General features: G+C 48.1%; 1 protein-coding gene across 20 annotated transcripts in view; it reads left to right on the top strand.

Moving 5' to 3' along the window:
* The window catches only part of SORBS1 (sorbin and SH3 domain containing 1), a 232,478-nt gene that overhangs the window by 205,734 nt on the left and 9,177 nt on the right, over positions 1-17,567 (top strand). For 16 of the 20 annotated variants that reach the window (XM_047825223.1, XM_047825222.1, XM_047825217.1 and 13 more), the window contains 4 exons: positions 1,144-1,258; positions 1,405-1,530; positions 3,202-3,396; positions 17,331-17,389. In XM_047825223.1, coding sequence (XP_047681179.1) covers positions 1,144-1,258; positions 1,405-1,530; positions 3,202-3,396; positions 17,331-17,389 — 495 coding nt within the window. Of the gene's footprint in view, positions 1-1,143; positions 1,259-1,404; positions 1,531-3,201; positions 3,397-4,908; positions 5,683-16,564; positions 16,625-17,330; positions 17,390-17,567 lie in introns of all 20 variants that reach the window. The other 4 variants (XM_047825212.1, XM_047825211.1, XM_047825209.1 and 1 more) reach the window with 2 other exon arrangements.

Below are 17,567 nucleotides of genomic sequence, written 5' to 3'. Positions count from 1 at the left end.
GTATGTTACTTAAAAAAGTGTTCTGTAGGAGTGCTCAACTCAACGAAGTTAAACAGATTTCTTACCCACAGGACTTCTCTGAGCCTCTACTGTACTAATACATGTGGTGACACTCTGGAAAAGATCTGAAGTATATCATATTACTGTTTCTCAAGCCTTGTTACCACCAGACCTTGCCATGTGGTTCTTTGGGACATGGGCATGTGGTCCCCAATGCAGGAAGGATGGCAGCCCCAAGCACCCCATGGTACATCACCTTTGGCCATGACTGTAGACCTCTCAGCCCTCCGCAAGCTATCCTCCTCCTTGTTTACCAGTGGGGCCATCTCCAGCTGCAAATCACTTAGGGAGGCCAAGCAGGGGGCATAGAGATCTCCAGCAGGAGTGGATATGCTGAGCGTGTCGCACACCCATGTGTCCCATGATTGGGGAGTGAAGAGAGGAGGGAATTCAGAGCACTGGCGAGGAGAGCTATAGCAAAAAATTGGCCAAAGACATTCTTTCTTATGGAGACAAATGCCCCAAGTCCCCTTCACGGGCCTCCTCAGGATTAGAATCTTGTCTACCAGTGCGAGACCCACAAAGTCTGCCTTGTTCCTGCATTCAGCACACTGCTGACTTTGTGTAAAGTCTTCCAGATGTGCCCTCGTTGTTGAGCCAGCACCCGTCGCATAACCGTGGGACTTCCTGGCACACTGCAGAGTAGGCACCCCCCCTCCAAACTGCAGTCAGAGACTTTCTTCCCACGCTGTTGGTTTGATGCAAATGGAAAAAGATCAAAGTCCTTTTTTTTCTTAATTCAAAAAGCCTTTCAGTGTGCCTGGCTGGTTCAGTCGGTAGAGCATGCAACTCTTGATCTCAGCGTTATGAGTTCGAGCCTCACGTTGGGGGTAGAGATTTACTTAAAAATAAAATCTTAAAAAAAAAAAAAAAGTTTACATCCGTCCCACAGAAAACTGGAAAGATGCCAAAAGAGATGTAATTTCCCGAAGAGTGGGGTTCTCACTTCCAAATATGGAGCCCCCTCTTCTATCATCTGTCTCCTTTGACCTCACTCGAAGTCTCCTTTTGCTAAAAACTGTAGTGTCTTCATCTTCCACATTTTGAAACATCTGCTAAAATGCCATGACCCTCTGTCGACAGGGAGCTTCCTCTGCAGAAGGGGGACATTGTTTACATCTATAAGCAGATTGATCAGAACTGGTACGAAGGAGAGCATCACGGCCGGGTGGGGATCTTCCCGCGCACCTACATCGAGGTACTGTAGCTCCTCTTTCCGGGGAAGAGCCCCGTCGTGCCCAAACCACCACTTACTTACCAAGACCTTGTGTTTTGTTTCCTCCCTTCCTCTCCTCCCCCGCTTTCTGCTCTTTTCCTTCTTCTCTGCCTCTCTCCCTTTCTCAGCTTCTTCCTCCTGCTGAGAAGGCTCAGCCCAAGAAGTTGGCACCAGTGCAGGTTTTGGAATACGGAGAAGCCATTGCTAAGTTCAACTTTAATGGTGATACACAAGTAGAAATGTCCTTCAGAAAGGTAGGCGCCCTCTCCTCTCGGCTCTGGGGCTCTGTTGGATGGCCAGGTTTTGGTGGGGAAGTGGCGTCACAGCTAAATATAGCCTGGTGGTGCCTTCGCTATGCCTAGGAGATGTGCCCCATCAAGGATTGCATTAAAGGCAACTGGAGAATTTTCTGAGGCGAGGAATTTAAAAAATAAACCCCAGTCTCTGTCACGGGTTAATTACATTAAGTTCATTGACTAACGGCAGTATTTCTGGAATCTTAGACCTCTTCAATCAATATTTATTGAGCACCGAATGACATGGTAAGTGTTGGTGACTAGGTTTCACACTATATTAACATCGCCCTCGTAGAGAAGAGCAAGTCCTTTGACACCAAGAGAAGTTTGAAATACTTTGAAGTCAAAAGTTAACGGGTTATCAGCCGTGCAACTTTTGGGGAGTTAAAGCTGCCATTTGCTCATATGTAGAATGAACATAGAGGGGCCTCTTCTGTAGCTGTTTTAAAAGGCTCTGTGAAGCCCCCGGAGCGGCACACAGCAGCTGGTCAGTGTTCAATGAATAGGAGATGGCGGGGTTCTCCTCACTGCCCTCGAGGAGCTCGGCGCGCTCATTTTCAGACAAGTAAGCGATGCATGGATGCCGTCTTTCCCAAGGATCAGATGCTCTCTTCACGTGTCAGAACTCTCTGGATTGCTACAGTTACTAGTTACTGATTTTATTGAGTATAGAGGGAAATCAACACACGCCTTAGAAAAAGATGAACTAAGGGTGCCTGGATGTCTCTGTCACTGAAGCGTCTGACTCTTGGTCTCAGCTCAGGTCTTAATCCCATACTTGTGAGTTTAAGCCCCGCATTGGGCTCTGTGCTGGGCTTCAATGTACTTAAAAAATAAAACAAACAAACAAACAAACAAAGCAGTAACAACAAAAGAGATGAGCTGCCTTGTGGAAAAGAGAGGCACTGGAAGCACCCTAAATGCCCAATATGGGGGAACCAGTAATTAGGTCGTCATATGTATGTACAACAGGATAGCCTGCAGTGGGCCCTTCAGCTGCTGCTGCAAAACCATTAAAAATGTAGAATTATATTCCTTGAGAAAGGAGGTTTACTGTATGTAGAAGGTTGGAAAAGGGAAATACAGCGCAGACTCCATTTTTGTAACAACAGCAAAAAATATGTGCAAGTCTAATTCACATGCATGGAATTAAATCTCTGAAATACATCATCTATCAAAATATGAACAGTGGTTTTCCCTGAGTGATCATTTTATGGGCAACGATTATGTTCTGCTTAATGTTTGTGTTTTAACTTTTCTATAATGATACAGGGGAAATTAAAGTTATAAAAAGGAAGGAAAAAGATAACCCTCCAAAACCTTTGCCTTAGAGAAAGTTGGGTATCGGTTTTGTGTTAAATGAGGCAAAAACCATACGTTTGGCTATTCGCTCGGGGGAATGAATCTGAAATATTTCAAGACCGAGCTTGACTTCCCAGCCTCCAGGTAGCTCTCCTGCTGTTAAGCATCCCCATCTCGATGATCCTGGTTTCGTCCGGGTCTAGCAAGGAAGGTTTCTCTGAACAAAGTCTGTGATAACTGATGAAGCATGGCCCAGGGTGCAGGCGGGGGCCTCAGGCATGCCAAGGCATGCTGGGACAAGGACCCTTGCCTCGCCGTGTCTTACAGGGTGAGAGGATTGCACTGCTCCGACAGGTGGATGAGAACTGGTACGAAGGGAGGATCCCAGGGACGTCCCGGCAAGGCATCTTCCCCATCACCTATGTGGACGTGATCAAGCGGCCACTGGTGAAAAACCCCGTGGATTACATCGACCTGCCTTTCTCCTCCTCCCCAAGTCGTAGTGCCACCGCGAGCCCGCAGGTACCTAAGCCTCTCGTCACTGGTTTTCACACTCATGACAGATACAGTGCCGATGGCACACAGCCTCCCGGGGTGGTTCTTCCACGCTGTGATTAAGAACCGTGTGCAGTAATGCAGAGAACACACACCAGGGTTTGTTTTCGTGCATACAAATGACATTTTTCAAGAACTTGGAGGGAGCACGCTTATTTGGGGGAAAAGAAAGAGCTTAAGGTGATTGCCCTGAGAGTAAGATGATTGGGGCAAGAGACATAAGAGTCTTTATCAGTTGGTCCAAAACGCTGTATGGGAGCATCCTACCCTGGGTGAAGCTGGCTGTCTGGGGACCACCAGTGTCCCATACATACCATGACCCAGCATGCTTCTCTTCATCATCTTACTGGCCAAGGCTGGCCTGCAGAAGACAAAGATTCAAAGAGAGAATTGCATGTTCTCATCCTCAGACATAAAGACTAGATCCAGAGTATTCTTTGCAAGCAAGAACCAGGCTGGGAAAGGAACATATAGCATCGCTACACTGGGCTGAAAGGAAGTAGGTTTATAAGCATAATAAGATGTTTGCATCCCTAAACGTTATGAACAAACTTGTTTTAAAAAACATGAAGTGTTCCAAATCCATCCCTACTTTCCCAAAGCCAAGAAAGAATGAGGGCCTTGGGTTCAGAAGAGGCAAGGTAGAGTGACTTCCTGTGGAGGACACTGACCACACCACCGTGGTCAGTTGTAAGGAGGGTGGCAGAGGCGTGACTGGACCCGGGATGACAATTGGATGGTGCCTCTTTTCTGTCATCCTCTCATTATTTCCTCCTCTTCCACCTGCCCGTCACTGACCCCAGGGATGGTTCTTGGCAGAAAGAATGAGACGGGCTGACCCAGGGCTTTCTGCACAACGAGATCCATATCCTGAGATCTCGTGGAGAGAGGGTGTGGGGTTGGCACAGGCCATTCTGCTTTGTGATAATACGAGGAGCTCGGCGAGATTTTTCACTGGGGTGTAGCCAAGCACGACTGTAGAACGAGACAACTCCACTACTCATCCTCCTCTCTGGAAGGCTCTTTGCTGAGAACTCTGGAGAGAATAAAAGCCCAAAGAAGTGGCAGGGCACCTTTTTTGCCCTTTGTGGTGTTGTGGGTCAGTTGTAGAAGGGGTGGGGCGGTGCGGGGTGGGGTGGGAAGCTTCGAATGTGTCCCTTTGAAAGTCTGACTCTGCAAACCGGGCCAGCACCATCTGTAAGTGGCCTGACAGGCCCCTTTCTCCACGTCCATACCACTGGCTTCACCTCTCCTCCACTACCTGCACACACCATGCACACACACGCGTGCACCCACATTCTGCTTTCTCTCCAGTCGCACCAAACGATTTCATTGGGGGGACACCAGAGTGTCCTCATCCTCTCCATTTCATTCCTCTTTTGTATATCCCTGGTGATTGTTTTCCTTTCTTCTTTATGCTGACACTTGTACCTTTTGCTTCTTTCCTTTGTTTCTCCTCTCTCTCCTTTTCTTTTCAAGTCCCCCGGTCACAGCCAACTCCTCATGCCGGCCCCCTCATCTCTGCCCCACCCCCACCGAGCCCTGTCCCCTGAGATGCACGCCGTCACCTCTGAATGGATTTCGCTGACTGTAGGGGTCCCAGGCAGGCGGTCTCTGGCCCTGACCCCACCCTTGCCTCCTCTGCCGGAGACTTCTGTCTACAACACTGACCACCTCGCCTCGTGGGCAAGGCCCGGGCCCTCCCTGTCTCTCAGCCTGCCCCGTTCGAGCTGGGCAGATCGTTCCACCCCACGTTCCCTGACGTCCCCACTGGCCCTGCCTCCCCCCCACAAAGCCTCCTCCCTGGTGCCCGGTGCCCCGGCCTCCCTGCACATCAACGGGGACAGTGGTATCCACGTGCCACCCTCAGGTGTCCGCCCGGAAAGCTTCTCACGGCCGCTGCCGGGGAGCTCTGATAGGGTCATCTCCGAGCTCAGCGACGCCTTTAGCAGCCAGGGTAAGCGGCAGCTGAGGCGAGAAGAGCGTGGACAGTGTGAGAGGAGAGCAGAGCGGGAGGCAGGTGACAGATGCCCTGGAGCACCCAAGATCTCTAAGAAGAGCTGCTTGCGACCTTCAGACGTGGTCAGGTGCCTGAGCGCGGAACAGAGACTCTCAGATCTCCACGTCCCCGAGGAGAGCCGGCCCAGCAAGCCCCTGGGTAGCCCTTTTCCGGGAAGGGAGGCTGAGCAGACAGAGCCGCGTAGAGGTGGCGAGCAGGCTGAGAGGAGGGCTGCTGGGAGTGCTGTGAGCCAGGTAGGCCTGCAGCATGACCGTGTGTGCCTTGGCGTCTCAGGTGCAAGGGGGGCTGGACGTCTCACCCGCGGCCCAGTGGATGCCGGTGAGAGCCCTGTGCTTGCCTTGGGAGCAAAAATATTACCCAGGAGGGAACGCAGGGGTCATCGACTAAGGTGTCAGGCTGGGGACAGTTGGAGGCGAAGGACGGTCTGCACTCTGGCCTCTTGAGGTGACTTAGAAGTTGCTCCCATCTTGGGCGCCTCTGGGCCCGGTGCAAAAGCCCGTGAGAAGGAAGACCTTCCTCATGCCCATTCAGGCCTTGGAGACTTTCCTCGATTTGCTCTAACACAGCTGAGAACACCAGGCTTCAGTTTGGCTCCGTGTGGTTTGGTTTTGTGTGAGACGCACTTTGTTTCCATAACCCATGGCGCTCTGCCAGTGCTCAGCTGCGTCAGGTCTGCGTCCTGTCTCGTGTTTGTGTGGGAGCACAGGGCTTTTGTGTCCTGGTGCACAAGTGCGTTTTGGTTCTGGGGACCAGAGCAGGGGCCCTGGGAGGCAGATATAGGGTCCTTGAACGGACACACCAGGTTTTTATGGGACTGGCCCAGTTTCTCTCTGGGTCAGCTGCAAAGATTTCAAGGACCACAGTGGCCTTAGGGTGTTTGAGGGCTGAAAATGGGAGGGTGGGGCTGGGGGTAAACTTGGCAATTAGAGCATGATTCTAGTTTTGGCTATGCTGTTCAATACCCCAGAAGTCAAAGACTTTGGAAAACTTCTCCAAAGTAGCTGGGGTTGAATGCCCATTCACCTCTTACCGTCTATGCCTGGGAGTCCCTTGCCCTCTCTGAGCCTCACCTATAAAATGGAGATGATGCTCTACCTCCTAGTGTGGCTGAGAGGGCACTTCATGAAGTAATGAGTGTGAAGTGCCAAGTACATGGGGTGGGAACAGAATGCGGTCAGCTATCCATTTTGGGTGGTCTAGAGCTGCTTCTGGAATTGAGAACATTCTAGAATGCCTTTAGTATCAGATGGAATTCTTAAGTCCCATTTATTATTTACCATGTACAGTGCCCACAGTAGACCATGCTTGATCCTCAGACCCGCCACCCTAGTTTTTCTCTAAAGTTTCATTTATTCACTCAACAAATATTTATTCGAGACCTGTAGACACCATCCTGTACTAGGGCAGGGTTCAGGGGTCAGTGCCTTCCTGCTCTGGAGGAACCCGTGTTCCAGTGAGATTGGCAGACATAGCCGCATCATGACCGCAGTAACAGAGGTAGGCTCAGAGGCCACAGGAGGACAGAGGCCTGAGACACAGACCAGGCCAGACCTCCAGCTCCAGTCTGACGGTTAGGAGTGGAAGATCTTGCCACGGGAAGAGCAGTGTGGAATAGTGATGAATAATCAGGCTTAGCCTCTCGCCAGCGAGCCACTGTTTTCTCATGTGCGAAGCAGGAGCGAAAGTAGTCCCTCCCTCATAGGGTAGTTGTAAGGATTAGATGAGGTAAGTGAAGTGCCTGGTATGTGGGAAAGCTCCATAAAGTAGATTGTTTTTCCACCTCTGAGCGTGGGGCCCAGGGAAAATAGCAATACCCGGGGAAGGCCTTGCCTGGTAGAGCAGGGGCTCCTGGAAGGTGTGTTCTAGGAGGGAGAAAAGGGTGTGTCCTGTTAAGGAAAGAACAGTTGGTTAGGGAGAGATAGTGAAGGGACTAGTTGGGAAGAATTTAATGTCTCTGACATGGTAACAATTCTGTAAACGTTCTTAAGTCAGCCCACAGTGCCTAGAGACCTCGTTGTTGTCAGCCTGAGTCACCAGCACAGCCCAATTCCAGGACTCAGCACGTCCAGGAAGTGCACGTAGTGCCGGGGCTCTGGGCGAGTTTAGGGATGCATACTTCCCACTTCCTAATGGAGGATGGGAGTTGGGGGTGGTAGCTGGCAACATGGAAAGACAGGCCTGTTGAAAATTGGTTTTCCTTTCTTGGTGGGCCTCCAGACCCCAAGTGTACCACTTCCTGTCCCCTCCCTTCCTCCTGCTCTTCCAGGGCCAGCCCCTTGCCCACGGGTGTGCACAGCCCCGGGGCCCTGGCCTTGTTCCCTCTGAGAGTTGGAGGAGTTGTGTGAAAAGGGCTCCTGCCCACACACCTCCCACCCAACCCCTGTGCTTTCCCCTCATATGACTGGGACCCGGAGCCAGCCACTCGGGAAAGGGGGACCTGCAGAAGCTCCCTGCCCCTTGAGGCCCTCTTTGCATGACAGAGCTAAAGATGGAAAGGACTTCAGGGACAACTGTCCTTTGGTGGCCTGCCAGCTTGCTGTGGCCTCAGGCTGTGTCACTTATTGGGATAAATGCATTGCAGGCCAGTGTGTGTGATCGGGAAAATTGTCAGTCGCTGTTCTCCTTGGGGGAACTGAACCAAAAGTTCACTTTTATTATAGTTGTTAGGAAGCTTGGTTGAGTATGTGGCCAATAAGTGAGGGGGTTTAGCTGAGTAACTTAAGTGAAAAGACATTCCGAAATGCTATGATCATTTATTCTTTCACTCAAGTATCTAGGATGTTCCAGGCACTTTGCTAATGCTGCAGGAAACAGAGAGGGATAACCGTCATCAAGTGCTTCCCGTTGCTCTCAGGAAAGTGTCCTCCTTCACAGGCTTTCAAGGCCTCATGTGATCTGGCCATTTAGACAGCAAGCCAGCTTCACCTTCCAAAACCTTCCTGCTTGTTTGTGTGGATAATTCCCACCTGTCCTTCACTTCTCCACTTAGATGTTACATCTTCCAGGAAATCTTTCCTAACAACTTCTCCCAGCCCCTGTAAAACTGGATTAAGTGCTCTGACTTTCTGCTTCCATAGCCCCTGCACCAGACTTTAGGGGGTACTTCTCAGCTCTGTTGTATTCTTACCTTTGCTTGTCTGTGTCACCATTAGAGTGTTAGCGCCCTAAGGTCAGGGATCATGGTTCCTGATATGTGGAAGGCATTCAATAAATATTTGTTGAGTGAAAGAAAAGATTAACAAGTGACTGACTCCAGTGAAAGGAATGTAGGATCTCCATTGGTGGGGGATAAGACATGTTCACAAATAATTATGATGCAGACAGGAAAGGAGAGTCAAGTAGTTCACCCTGAAAATTCAAGATGAGGAGAAATAGTAAGCAACTGGAGAGGGAAGGTGCCAGTCTGATAGACTTTGTAAGAAATGTGGCATTTCATCTGGGGCTTAAAACACAGGGAGGTTTATAATAGGCAAACAGCAAGAGGGTGTCATTCGAGGCAAGCAGATAGCCCAGCCAAGACCCACAGGTGGGAACGTGAACAGGGGTATGGAGCTTTGGGAGCTGTGAGTGAGGCTTAGTGTGTCCACAGGTACATAGAAGGGGGTTCTGGGGAAGGGGCCAGGAGCAGAGCTTGGAGGGGCTCCTGTATAGCACGTAGGTTTTCATCCGCACCTCCTAACACTGTGTCCGGTCCCCTTCCTCACCGTGACGTGCCCCTTGTGAATCAGTTGTCAGACTTCCCTGTTTGGTGCTAAGTCCCTGCATTGCTGCTTCCTTCCCCTGAGTCACCTGTCCAGCCCCACCCCTGCTGCCCCCCAGCCGTGCGGATATGTGAACACTTGTGTAAGGTTTGGCTTTTCACTCCTTTGTAGACTCCCAAGCTGAAATCACATTGAGTCAGTTGCTCGTTATTAGGTGTGTGGTCTCTGGACAGCGGAAGGTGTGGATGAAGTGCGGGGGGTGTTTAGGAGAGCCCCAATCTAGAAAGGAGAGCGCTGTGTCGAAAGTCGGGATCCCCGGGCTCTGGGCCAGCTCTGCTGTTGGCCTGCTGTGTGTCTTTGGATGAATCACTTCCCTTCTCTGGGAGCTTCCTTATCCATAAACAAAAGATTTAGACAAGAGAACTGAAGTTGTTTTTGGCACTGATATTCTATGATTAGCTAAAACTCCTGTATAAATGAAAGGGGAAAAAAGAACAAATCCAAAATTTTAAGGAGGGGGTTTATTATAGACCTGCAGATGTTCACAACTGAAAAATGAAAAGGTTTTCCCTTTGGCGGGGGTGGGGGTGGGGGGCAGACAATGACATAGATACAAAGAAAATGCCCAAGAGTTCAGAATCATCAACCAAATTCTTGGATTTTATCGGGCATCATTTTGGCCAAGGAGGTTTGGGGTGATCAAGACAGTGAAAGAGAAGAGCATCTTGGAAATCTGTCATTAGCATCATCAAATATTTATTGAGCCTTCCCAAGATGGAGACGCTGTTTGCTGACTGGCATCCAGCTGTGGTTTTTAAGAGTTCCTACAATTGGTGTGAGAGATCCTCATAGAATTTCTGAATTAAAAAGAACCTTTACAGATCATGTACTCCAGTGACTCTTAACCTTTTCTGGGTCACAGAACCTTTGAGAATCTGAGGTCAGCTGAGGACTCTGGGACAGTAGTTTGGGGACGAGGGGAGTGAGCACACACAGTTTTGCATCAAGTTTCAGGAGATCCACACCTGAGTCGTCCGAAGGCTCCCTGGGAGTCCGTGCCCCCCCCCCGCCCCCTACCCAGCCTAAGAGCCCCCCGTCTGTTCTCCTTTTATGATGAGATGAGAAAACTGAGGGCTGAGAAAAGTGACAAAGTTTCTGTGATATTTGTTTGGGTCCCAAAGAGAAGGAAGCCAGTCAACAGTAAAAGCAGCATTCAGGAAAGCCGTGTGGATCCTCAAAGCATCTGAGAAGCACAGGAACAGCCTTGGAGAAAGGAGAGGAGAGAGAGCTACTCAGCTGATAGCAGAAAGATGCTTTGGCGGATTCCCTCGGAATCCATGGAAGCTAGCTGCATTCCCAGAAAGATCAGAACAAAGACCTAGGCCTGCTCTGAGCATGGAAATTAGAAATAGAAGGGAAAGCATGTAATGCAATTTACGAGAACAAAAAGGAAATAAAAAGTGGTAAGATATCCAACTAAAATTGGAAACATTTTCCTTTTACTCAGAAGGGAAATCTCTAAATATGTACAGAGGGCTTTTAACAATTTACAGGAAGGGGAGAGGCATTGGCCACAGTTATAAAAATAATCAGGTGTTATCTCAACACCTGAAGGTAGGGAACTAAGACCCAAAGTTGAAGAGTCCACCCCTAAAAAGGTGTTAGGAGAGATGGTAGGTATCCATAGCAACCCTCATGCCTGTGTAGCTACACAGTACCTCCCGAGGTACCTCCTCAAGGAGTACCTCCTTGATCGCTGACCTCTCCAGCTATTCTGATGTGTCCCTCAGGCAGAGCACAAGTGCAGAGAATCAGGGTGTCGTAGAATGCACAGGACTTGGTGTCTGAGAGACCGGGGTTCACGTCCTGGTTCCTCAGTTACCAACTGAGGCATGTTGGGTCTTAGTTTTGTAAGATGAGGTAAATGTTGACTGCCTTGTTAAGAGTATGAAATGAGATAGCATGGAGATGATCACGCCCCGCACAGAGCATGTCACTGCGACTCAAAAAATACCCGTTGGATGATACCAGGCCACAGGGAAAAGGAACAAAAGTTTGCTTTATCCTCCTTCTCCCATTCCACCTAAGAGAGGAAGATGGAGGTGGGGGAAGAGAGGAAGGTAGAAAATGGAAGAATCCTTTGTGTGAACAAACCCAGAGTTTAGAAAATTGAGAATTTGCACTCTAAGTTAGTGCTTCTCCCTGCTGTCTCGTACCTGGAGTATGAAGGCATCCTCTTGGAAAGCTTTTGATTTCTTCATCTTCGGATACACATTCGCTATTACTCCTCAGATCACTTTAGGAGAGAAACAGACCACATTACAGACCATGAGGACAAGGCTGAGTGTCTGGGTTTAGTGTTGTAATCAGATCCAGATTACAACGAAGTAATGTGTTCTCTGTGGAGTAGTCTACAAGAGGGTTGTGTTTAGGTGGTAAATAGTTGAACCGGTTGATTGTAATTTGTTTTATATTTAAGCTGGGGTATTTTTCTTTTCTTTTTTTATTTTTTTTAATGTTTATTTTTGAGAGAGAGACAGAGCGTGAGCAGGGGAGGGGCAGAGAGAGAGGGAAACACAGAAACAGAAGCAGGCTCCAGGCTCTGAGCTGTCAGCACAGAGCCTGACACAGGGCTCGAACTCATGAACGGTCAGATCATGACCTGAGCCAAAGTCCAACACTCAACCAACTGAGCCCCCAGGTGCCCCTAAGCTGGGATATTTTTCTTAATAAACTCAAGGAGAACTTGGTGGGGTCCCATTTTGAGGGTCCTATGGGGGTTTTCTAGAGCTGAAAACCAGAAGCCCAAAGCATTCAGGCCTCTGACACCTCAGGCCCAGGTTGCCTGTGGTGTTCTGGGAGCTGCAAATCTACCGCCGTCCAGGGCAACCCCTCACCTCCCATGCTGCCAGAAGGAAGCTCTCCATGTACATCTGGAGGCTGCAGTCACAAGCCCTCCACCCAGTCCTCAGTGGGCCTTGAGTGGGGTGCATCTGTTCTTAAGGCAGGTCAGCCCTGCCCAGCCCTGGTTCTCAATTCACAGGATACATGTACTCTTATGTTAGAAACTTAGAGCCAAGAAGAATGTTTATGTAAATCATGTCCAATCCTCTTATTTTACTAAGAACTTGAAATTCAAAGACACTAAACGTTTTGCTCAAAAGATAGCAAGTTAGTGTCGTAGCCTGGAACCCAGATTTCCTCATACCCAGTCAGGTCTCCTCCTGGGAGGCCAGTGTGGGTCACCAGAAAGAGAGGTGGGGTGGGGTCTGGGCAGGTGAGAAGATAGGTGTGTGTGGTGAATTGAGGAATGCCGTCTCTGAGCCACTCAGGGGTATTAGGAGGGCAGCAGGGGCCTGAGATGCTTCCAGGGGGGTAAGGCCACACTGAGGTTAAGTTCCTTACTCCCTTTCACATCTCCACGACTTTCTGCTGTTCTGTACCCTGCGGACAGTTTATTTGGGGCTTCAGGGCTTGGGCACATACCCAAAGCTGGAAGAGAATGCTTGCTAACTCCCGTGTTAGTGCCAGGTGTTCTGTGGATCCAGAGGGATTAATAGCCCCAGGGAGGCCAGGGTCAGATTCCTGGGGCACTTCTGTGCACTGCAGATAGAAGGGATTGCTCTATCTGGGAGCATGCAGGATTGCTCACTCTGGGAGAATAAAGTGAGCCCTCCAGACCAAGGCAGGGGGCAGTGTGTGAGTGTGTGTGCAAATATGGAAGAAAAGCAGTTTCTGGATCAGTAACTAACTCCTGCTTACGGATGGGGGTGTGGGGAATGCCTGTGTGTGTATGTGTGTGTGTGTGTATGTGTGTGTGTGTGTGTGTGTCTATTGGGCTGATGGCTGTTTTTCTAAATGTGAAAAACTGGGGCGCATCTCCAAGAGTCTGAAATGTACTTGGCCTAAGATAATACTCCCTTTATTCTTAACCCCGGATGAGGTCCTTGTTAGAACTTTGTCTACTTTTAGGCTTAAATAAGTAGGGGGAGGGTGCAGAGCAGCACTGCCCAGGAGACATATAACATGAGTCATGTATATAATTTAAACTTTTCTGGTAGTACAATGGAATGAATGAAATTAATTTGAACAACATCTTTTATTTAACCCAACATATCTAAAATAGTAATAAACTACTGATAAAATTACTAATTGATATAATAGTATATAATCAATATAGTAATTATGAATGATAATAGTTTGCATTCTATATTTTGTGCTAAGTTTTTGAAATCCAGTATTTCAAAAGTGTAAGTATTTTTACACTTACAGCACATTTCATACTGGCCACATCTCAAGTGTTATGGGCTATCATAGTGGACAGCATAGGTTCAGAGAAAGAGATACATAAAGCTGTATACAGTTAGAAAATGGGGCCAGGGAAAGAAAAATCTATACCTAAAGGAAAAAAATCTGAGGGTCAACAGCCTTCAAAGTAAAGGACAAATCCCTACAATGAATATCAGTGGTCTCTACTGCCCCTGAGTATTCACATGCCACACGACACCCCCCAGAAAAACGGTTTACATCTCAACTACCTGAAATGTTTGATTTAAATATAAGGAATCCATTTCAACCAGGGAGAAATTGAATCTTAGCTAATAGGATAAATGTTTATCTTGCCTTTGTCCCTCATCCCACACACTATGAGTAAGGAACCAAACTATCCTTACCTCCCGGGGACAACTTCAGTTTGTACTAGATGTTAACTTTGTCTCAATGCGAAGGCTATGATGATGATTATCCTCTGATTTGGATATGACCTGAGACCAAGGAAGGTATTAGCTATGTCAACATCCATCTAGTACTGTGGATCCTTGAGTTAATGACTGGACCATATCAATTACTGTACCCTGTACCTTTTACATGCAGAGAAAGTATTCAGGAAGAGACAGGACAGTGCCTACTTTCACAAAGGGCAGAAGCTGGGTGTTGGTTGCTATCATCATAGACATCCCAACGTGGCTCGAGAGGAGGTGGTGAATGTCAGTTAGACACCGAGGACTCAGTCCTCAGTGGCTTTGCCACATTGTGCAAACCTTCACACTTCCCTGAGCCTTAAAATGTCCTTTTCCACCCTCTCCAAGTCAAAGGGTTAGTATAAAAGTCAGATGAGGTGATGGACCTCCATGTGCTTTTAAAGCTTTTGTTTGTTTTTAAGTGCTTTCCAAAAAGAAGGGCTAATAAAATATCAGGTTCTTTTTACTGTATGTGATTCACCAAGCCTCTCTTAAGCACCAAATATTTGCTTGATGATCAGTGCCCGTCCCTCATTTGAGATTAAGTTGATTGTAAGATGCTACAGGGCTTCTGTAAGCTGTGGACATCATGTGAAGAGATTGTCCACATCCTCTCTTTGTTCTCCATTTGACCTGAGGTGATTAGGCCACCAGCTGAAGTCTGGGTTTTTATGACAACTTTTATTTTCATGAGGTGTGACCCAGACTGATCAGTCTTGCCACACTGTAGCCAAAGAACTTCAGTGAAGGATAATTAAGGTCCTCTTCAGCCTTGCTCCCCAAAGTTTATCTGTGGGCCAGCATCGTGGGCATCGCCAGTAGACAGACAGAGTCTCAGGATGCACCCCAGACGTGTCAAGTCAGAGTCTGCATTTTAACAGGATTCCCAGGTGATACCGGCATATGCTAGAGGTTGAGAAGCAGCGCCCAACAGCATCCCATCGAGTGGCAGCCTTGGCTTCCGTGTCCTCTGGGATAGGCAGCTTCCCTCTGTCAAAATCTGCCCGTGGGTGTCACCTAGTCACCCAGAATACACTTCATTCTTCTGACACCTGAAAACCCACGTAACAAGTGCTTGGAAATGTCATTACTTTCCTTGGTTACACAAAAGCCTTGATCCAGAGGCTGGATGGGTAGTAAGTAGAGCCACACAAGGTCACCTGGCAAAGGTCTGTGGGTCCTGAGACATGGGAGAAGGAACGTGAAAAGGCCCCTGGCAGTTCTGTCTCTTCCTTTACTCCTGTCAGAGTCCAAGGTTTAAAAGATGGCAGTTTCGAAGAAGTTAGAGAACTTGAAGAGGTTTTCCAGAAGGACAGGAGTATAGAAATGATGTCTGGAGTAGAAGTTGGTCCTGCAAGACACGCTAGAGAATGAGGCCATTTACAGTGGAGATGAGCAGGAGGGGGCAGTGTGGTGGCGTGCCCGGGGCAGCCCGGCAGCTCGACTTCTCGCTCACTGTGGGACATTGGGGCGTGCGCTGACCACCCTGAGCATCAGCTTCCTGGCTTTTAAAAGCAAACAACATGACAAAACCTGTTCTGCCTATCTCCAGGGTTTCTGTGGGACTCATGGAAAGTAGTGTCAGTGAGCACTCTTAATAACATGGGAAATGGTCCAAGGATGAAAGAGAAGGTCCAGTAGATGAATCCAGAACACAAGTCAACCACTAATTCACTGTGTGACCTCAAGGGAGGCCCTGGGCCTCTCTGAATCAAGTGAGCCATATGTAAAAGATCTCTGAGTGCCCTTTGAGAAGGCCCTGGAGCTGCTGTGGCTCATTGCTATTAGCACACATTACCAGGAGCGTTTCTCCAAGAAAGATGGCTTTTCAAATATTTATTTAGGGAAAGTTCTGAGAGTTTGGAATTGAATGCTTTCTAGGAGAAATGATTCCAAACACTCTTCCTGGCCTATACTCTGGGAGACCCATTTACAAAAACGGGTCTGCTTGGCCATCATTGCACCTGTGTTTCCATGTCAGCATGTGGTACCTGAGCTGGTGAGTGAAGAGCGATGGTTTCATTTCTACAGCTGTGTCAGGACACACAGTCCTATTTCTGGAAGCAGGCCCTGCCCTGTGAGATATCTGAACTCATCTCATACCTGACTGGAGTGTGTCATGTGCGGACTTTTCCAGGGGAACAGTCTTGTTTGAGACTTCAGATACTCCCGGGGAGTTTTTCAGAAGCATTTCTCTCTGTTTTCATAAGTACCCCAATATGGCATACCTGTTAGTTTAATGAGCCTCCTTTGCCAGAGGAGGCTTCTAGTCAATGGCTTTCGGCACAGCAGCCCTTCCATAGATGCCTGCCAGCTGAGAGCAAAAGGACCAATGTGTGTTTTTATGGAAGGTCATAACTGTTCCATAAGACAGCCCTTCTGTGTCTCTTTCCTGCCCATCTGGGGACCCTGTGTTGTCGATGCTCACCTCACTGCACTCATGCTCCGAACTTCCCATTCCGTTGCCTGGATGCTTGCTTCTAACTCTGTACATTGCATTTCCTCCTGTGCGCCCACCGTGTTGTCATGGAAACTCGAGCGCCATAGGCCACGAGTATCCGGTGTCATCGAGTGTGATGGTGTGGTACGTGTATTTGCTCACACTTTTATTTTGAATCCGTTCCAATGTGACATCTGCTAAAATGTCTCCCTTATAATTTGCTTGGTGATCACAGCCTTCTCATCATTCATTGAGAGCAGGACCTGATCTCACAGAATCTGAAAAGAGCTATGTGGTAAGATGCCTGTTGAATAAGAACTGTAGCTTTTCTAAAGAGAATCCTTACTGACTTCTAGAGTCTCAATTGGAGTAATGCCTGGCTAACTCACAGAGCCGTGATTTACATGGCTATTGTCCTAGAGGGAAATTTTAGGCCACCCCCTTCCCTCTCAGAAAGCAGAGGTATTTCGAGACCTTATTTGTACTCTGCCTCCATGTGGGATTAAGTTAATGGTTAGTGCATGATCGGGAATACATACTTGCATTTCTATCTTGAAGTTATTCACTAATTACAGGCTTTTATGCTGCTGCCTTTGGTTTTTTTTAATAGTCATACTAAATCCCAAATTCTTCTGTATCTTACCTGTTTTTTCCATGCTTACGCCTGGATCCCTCCTGCACTTCACTACTGGAATATCTATTTTTTTAACCTGGATCTTCAACTCTGTTGTTTCCCTGGACTTATGTGCTTCGTCTGGAATGTTACATCTCTTCCTCTCTTTCTTTTTCTTTTTTTTTCTTTTGTTGTTTTTTTGTCCCCATGTTGACTATTATATGGGGGTTTCTGGATATCTCGGGGCCACTCACAGGAAGCAGTTTGCAATGAGATCATAAACATTGCCGAAAAATCTGTTCATTACTGCAGCACTGTTTCTCATCCCCTTGAATTTCATCACAAGTTATCCCCTTCTGACAATAAATCATCTTTAATCATTTCTCAGCAACCTCAAGCCCAACAGCGAAGAGTCACCCCCGACAGGAGTCACACCTCACAAGATTTGTAAGTATACTTGGCAAACTTCCTTTCTCACATCACATGCTTGGTGGACTCCTGGGTTTAGAGAGTGGTTCATTGACCAAGTCTGGGGCAGCCATTTGGGGGAATGAACAAATCGCCCCTAGCTTCTCTGAGGATTTCTAGTTGGGGCCATATTTCCCATCAGCCAACATGAAACAGG

Source organism: Prionailurus viverrinus, chromosome D2 (assembly GCF_022837055.1).
Source record: "Prionailurus viverrinus isolate Anna chromosome D2, UM_Priviv_1.0, whole genome shotgun sequence".
In the NCBI taxonomy this organism is placed as follows: Eukaryota; Metazoa; Chordata; class Mammalia; order Carnivora; family Felidae; genus Prionailurus; species Prionailurus viverrinus.
Note: the sequence above shows the minus strand (reverse complement) of the source record. Positions and strands in the feature narration are given on the sequence as shown.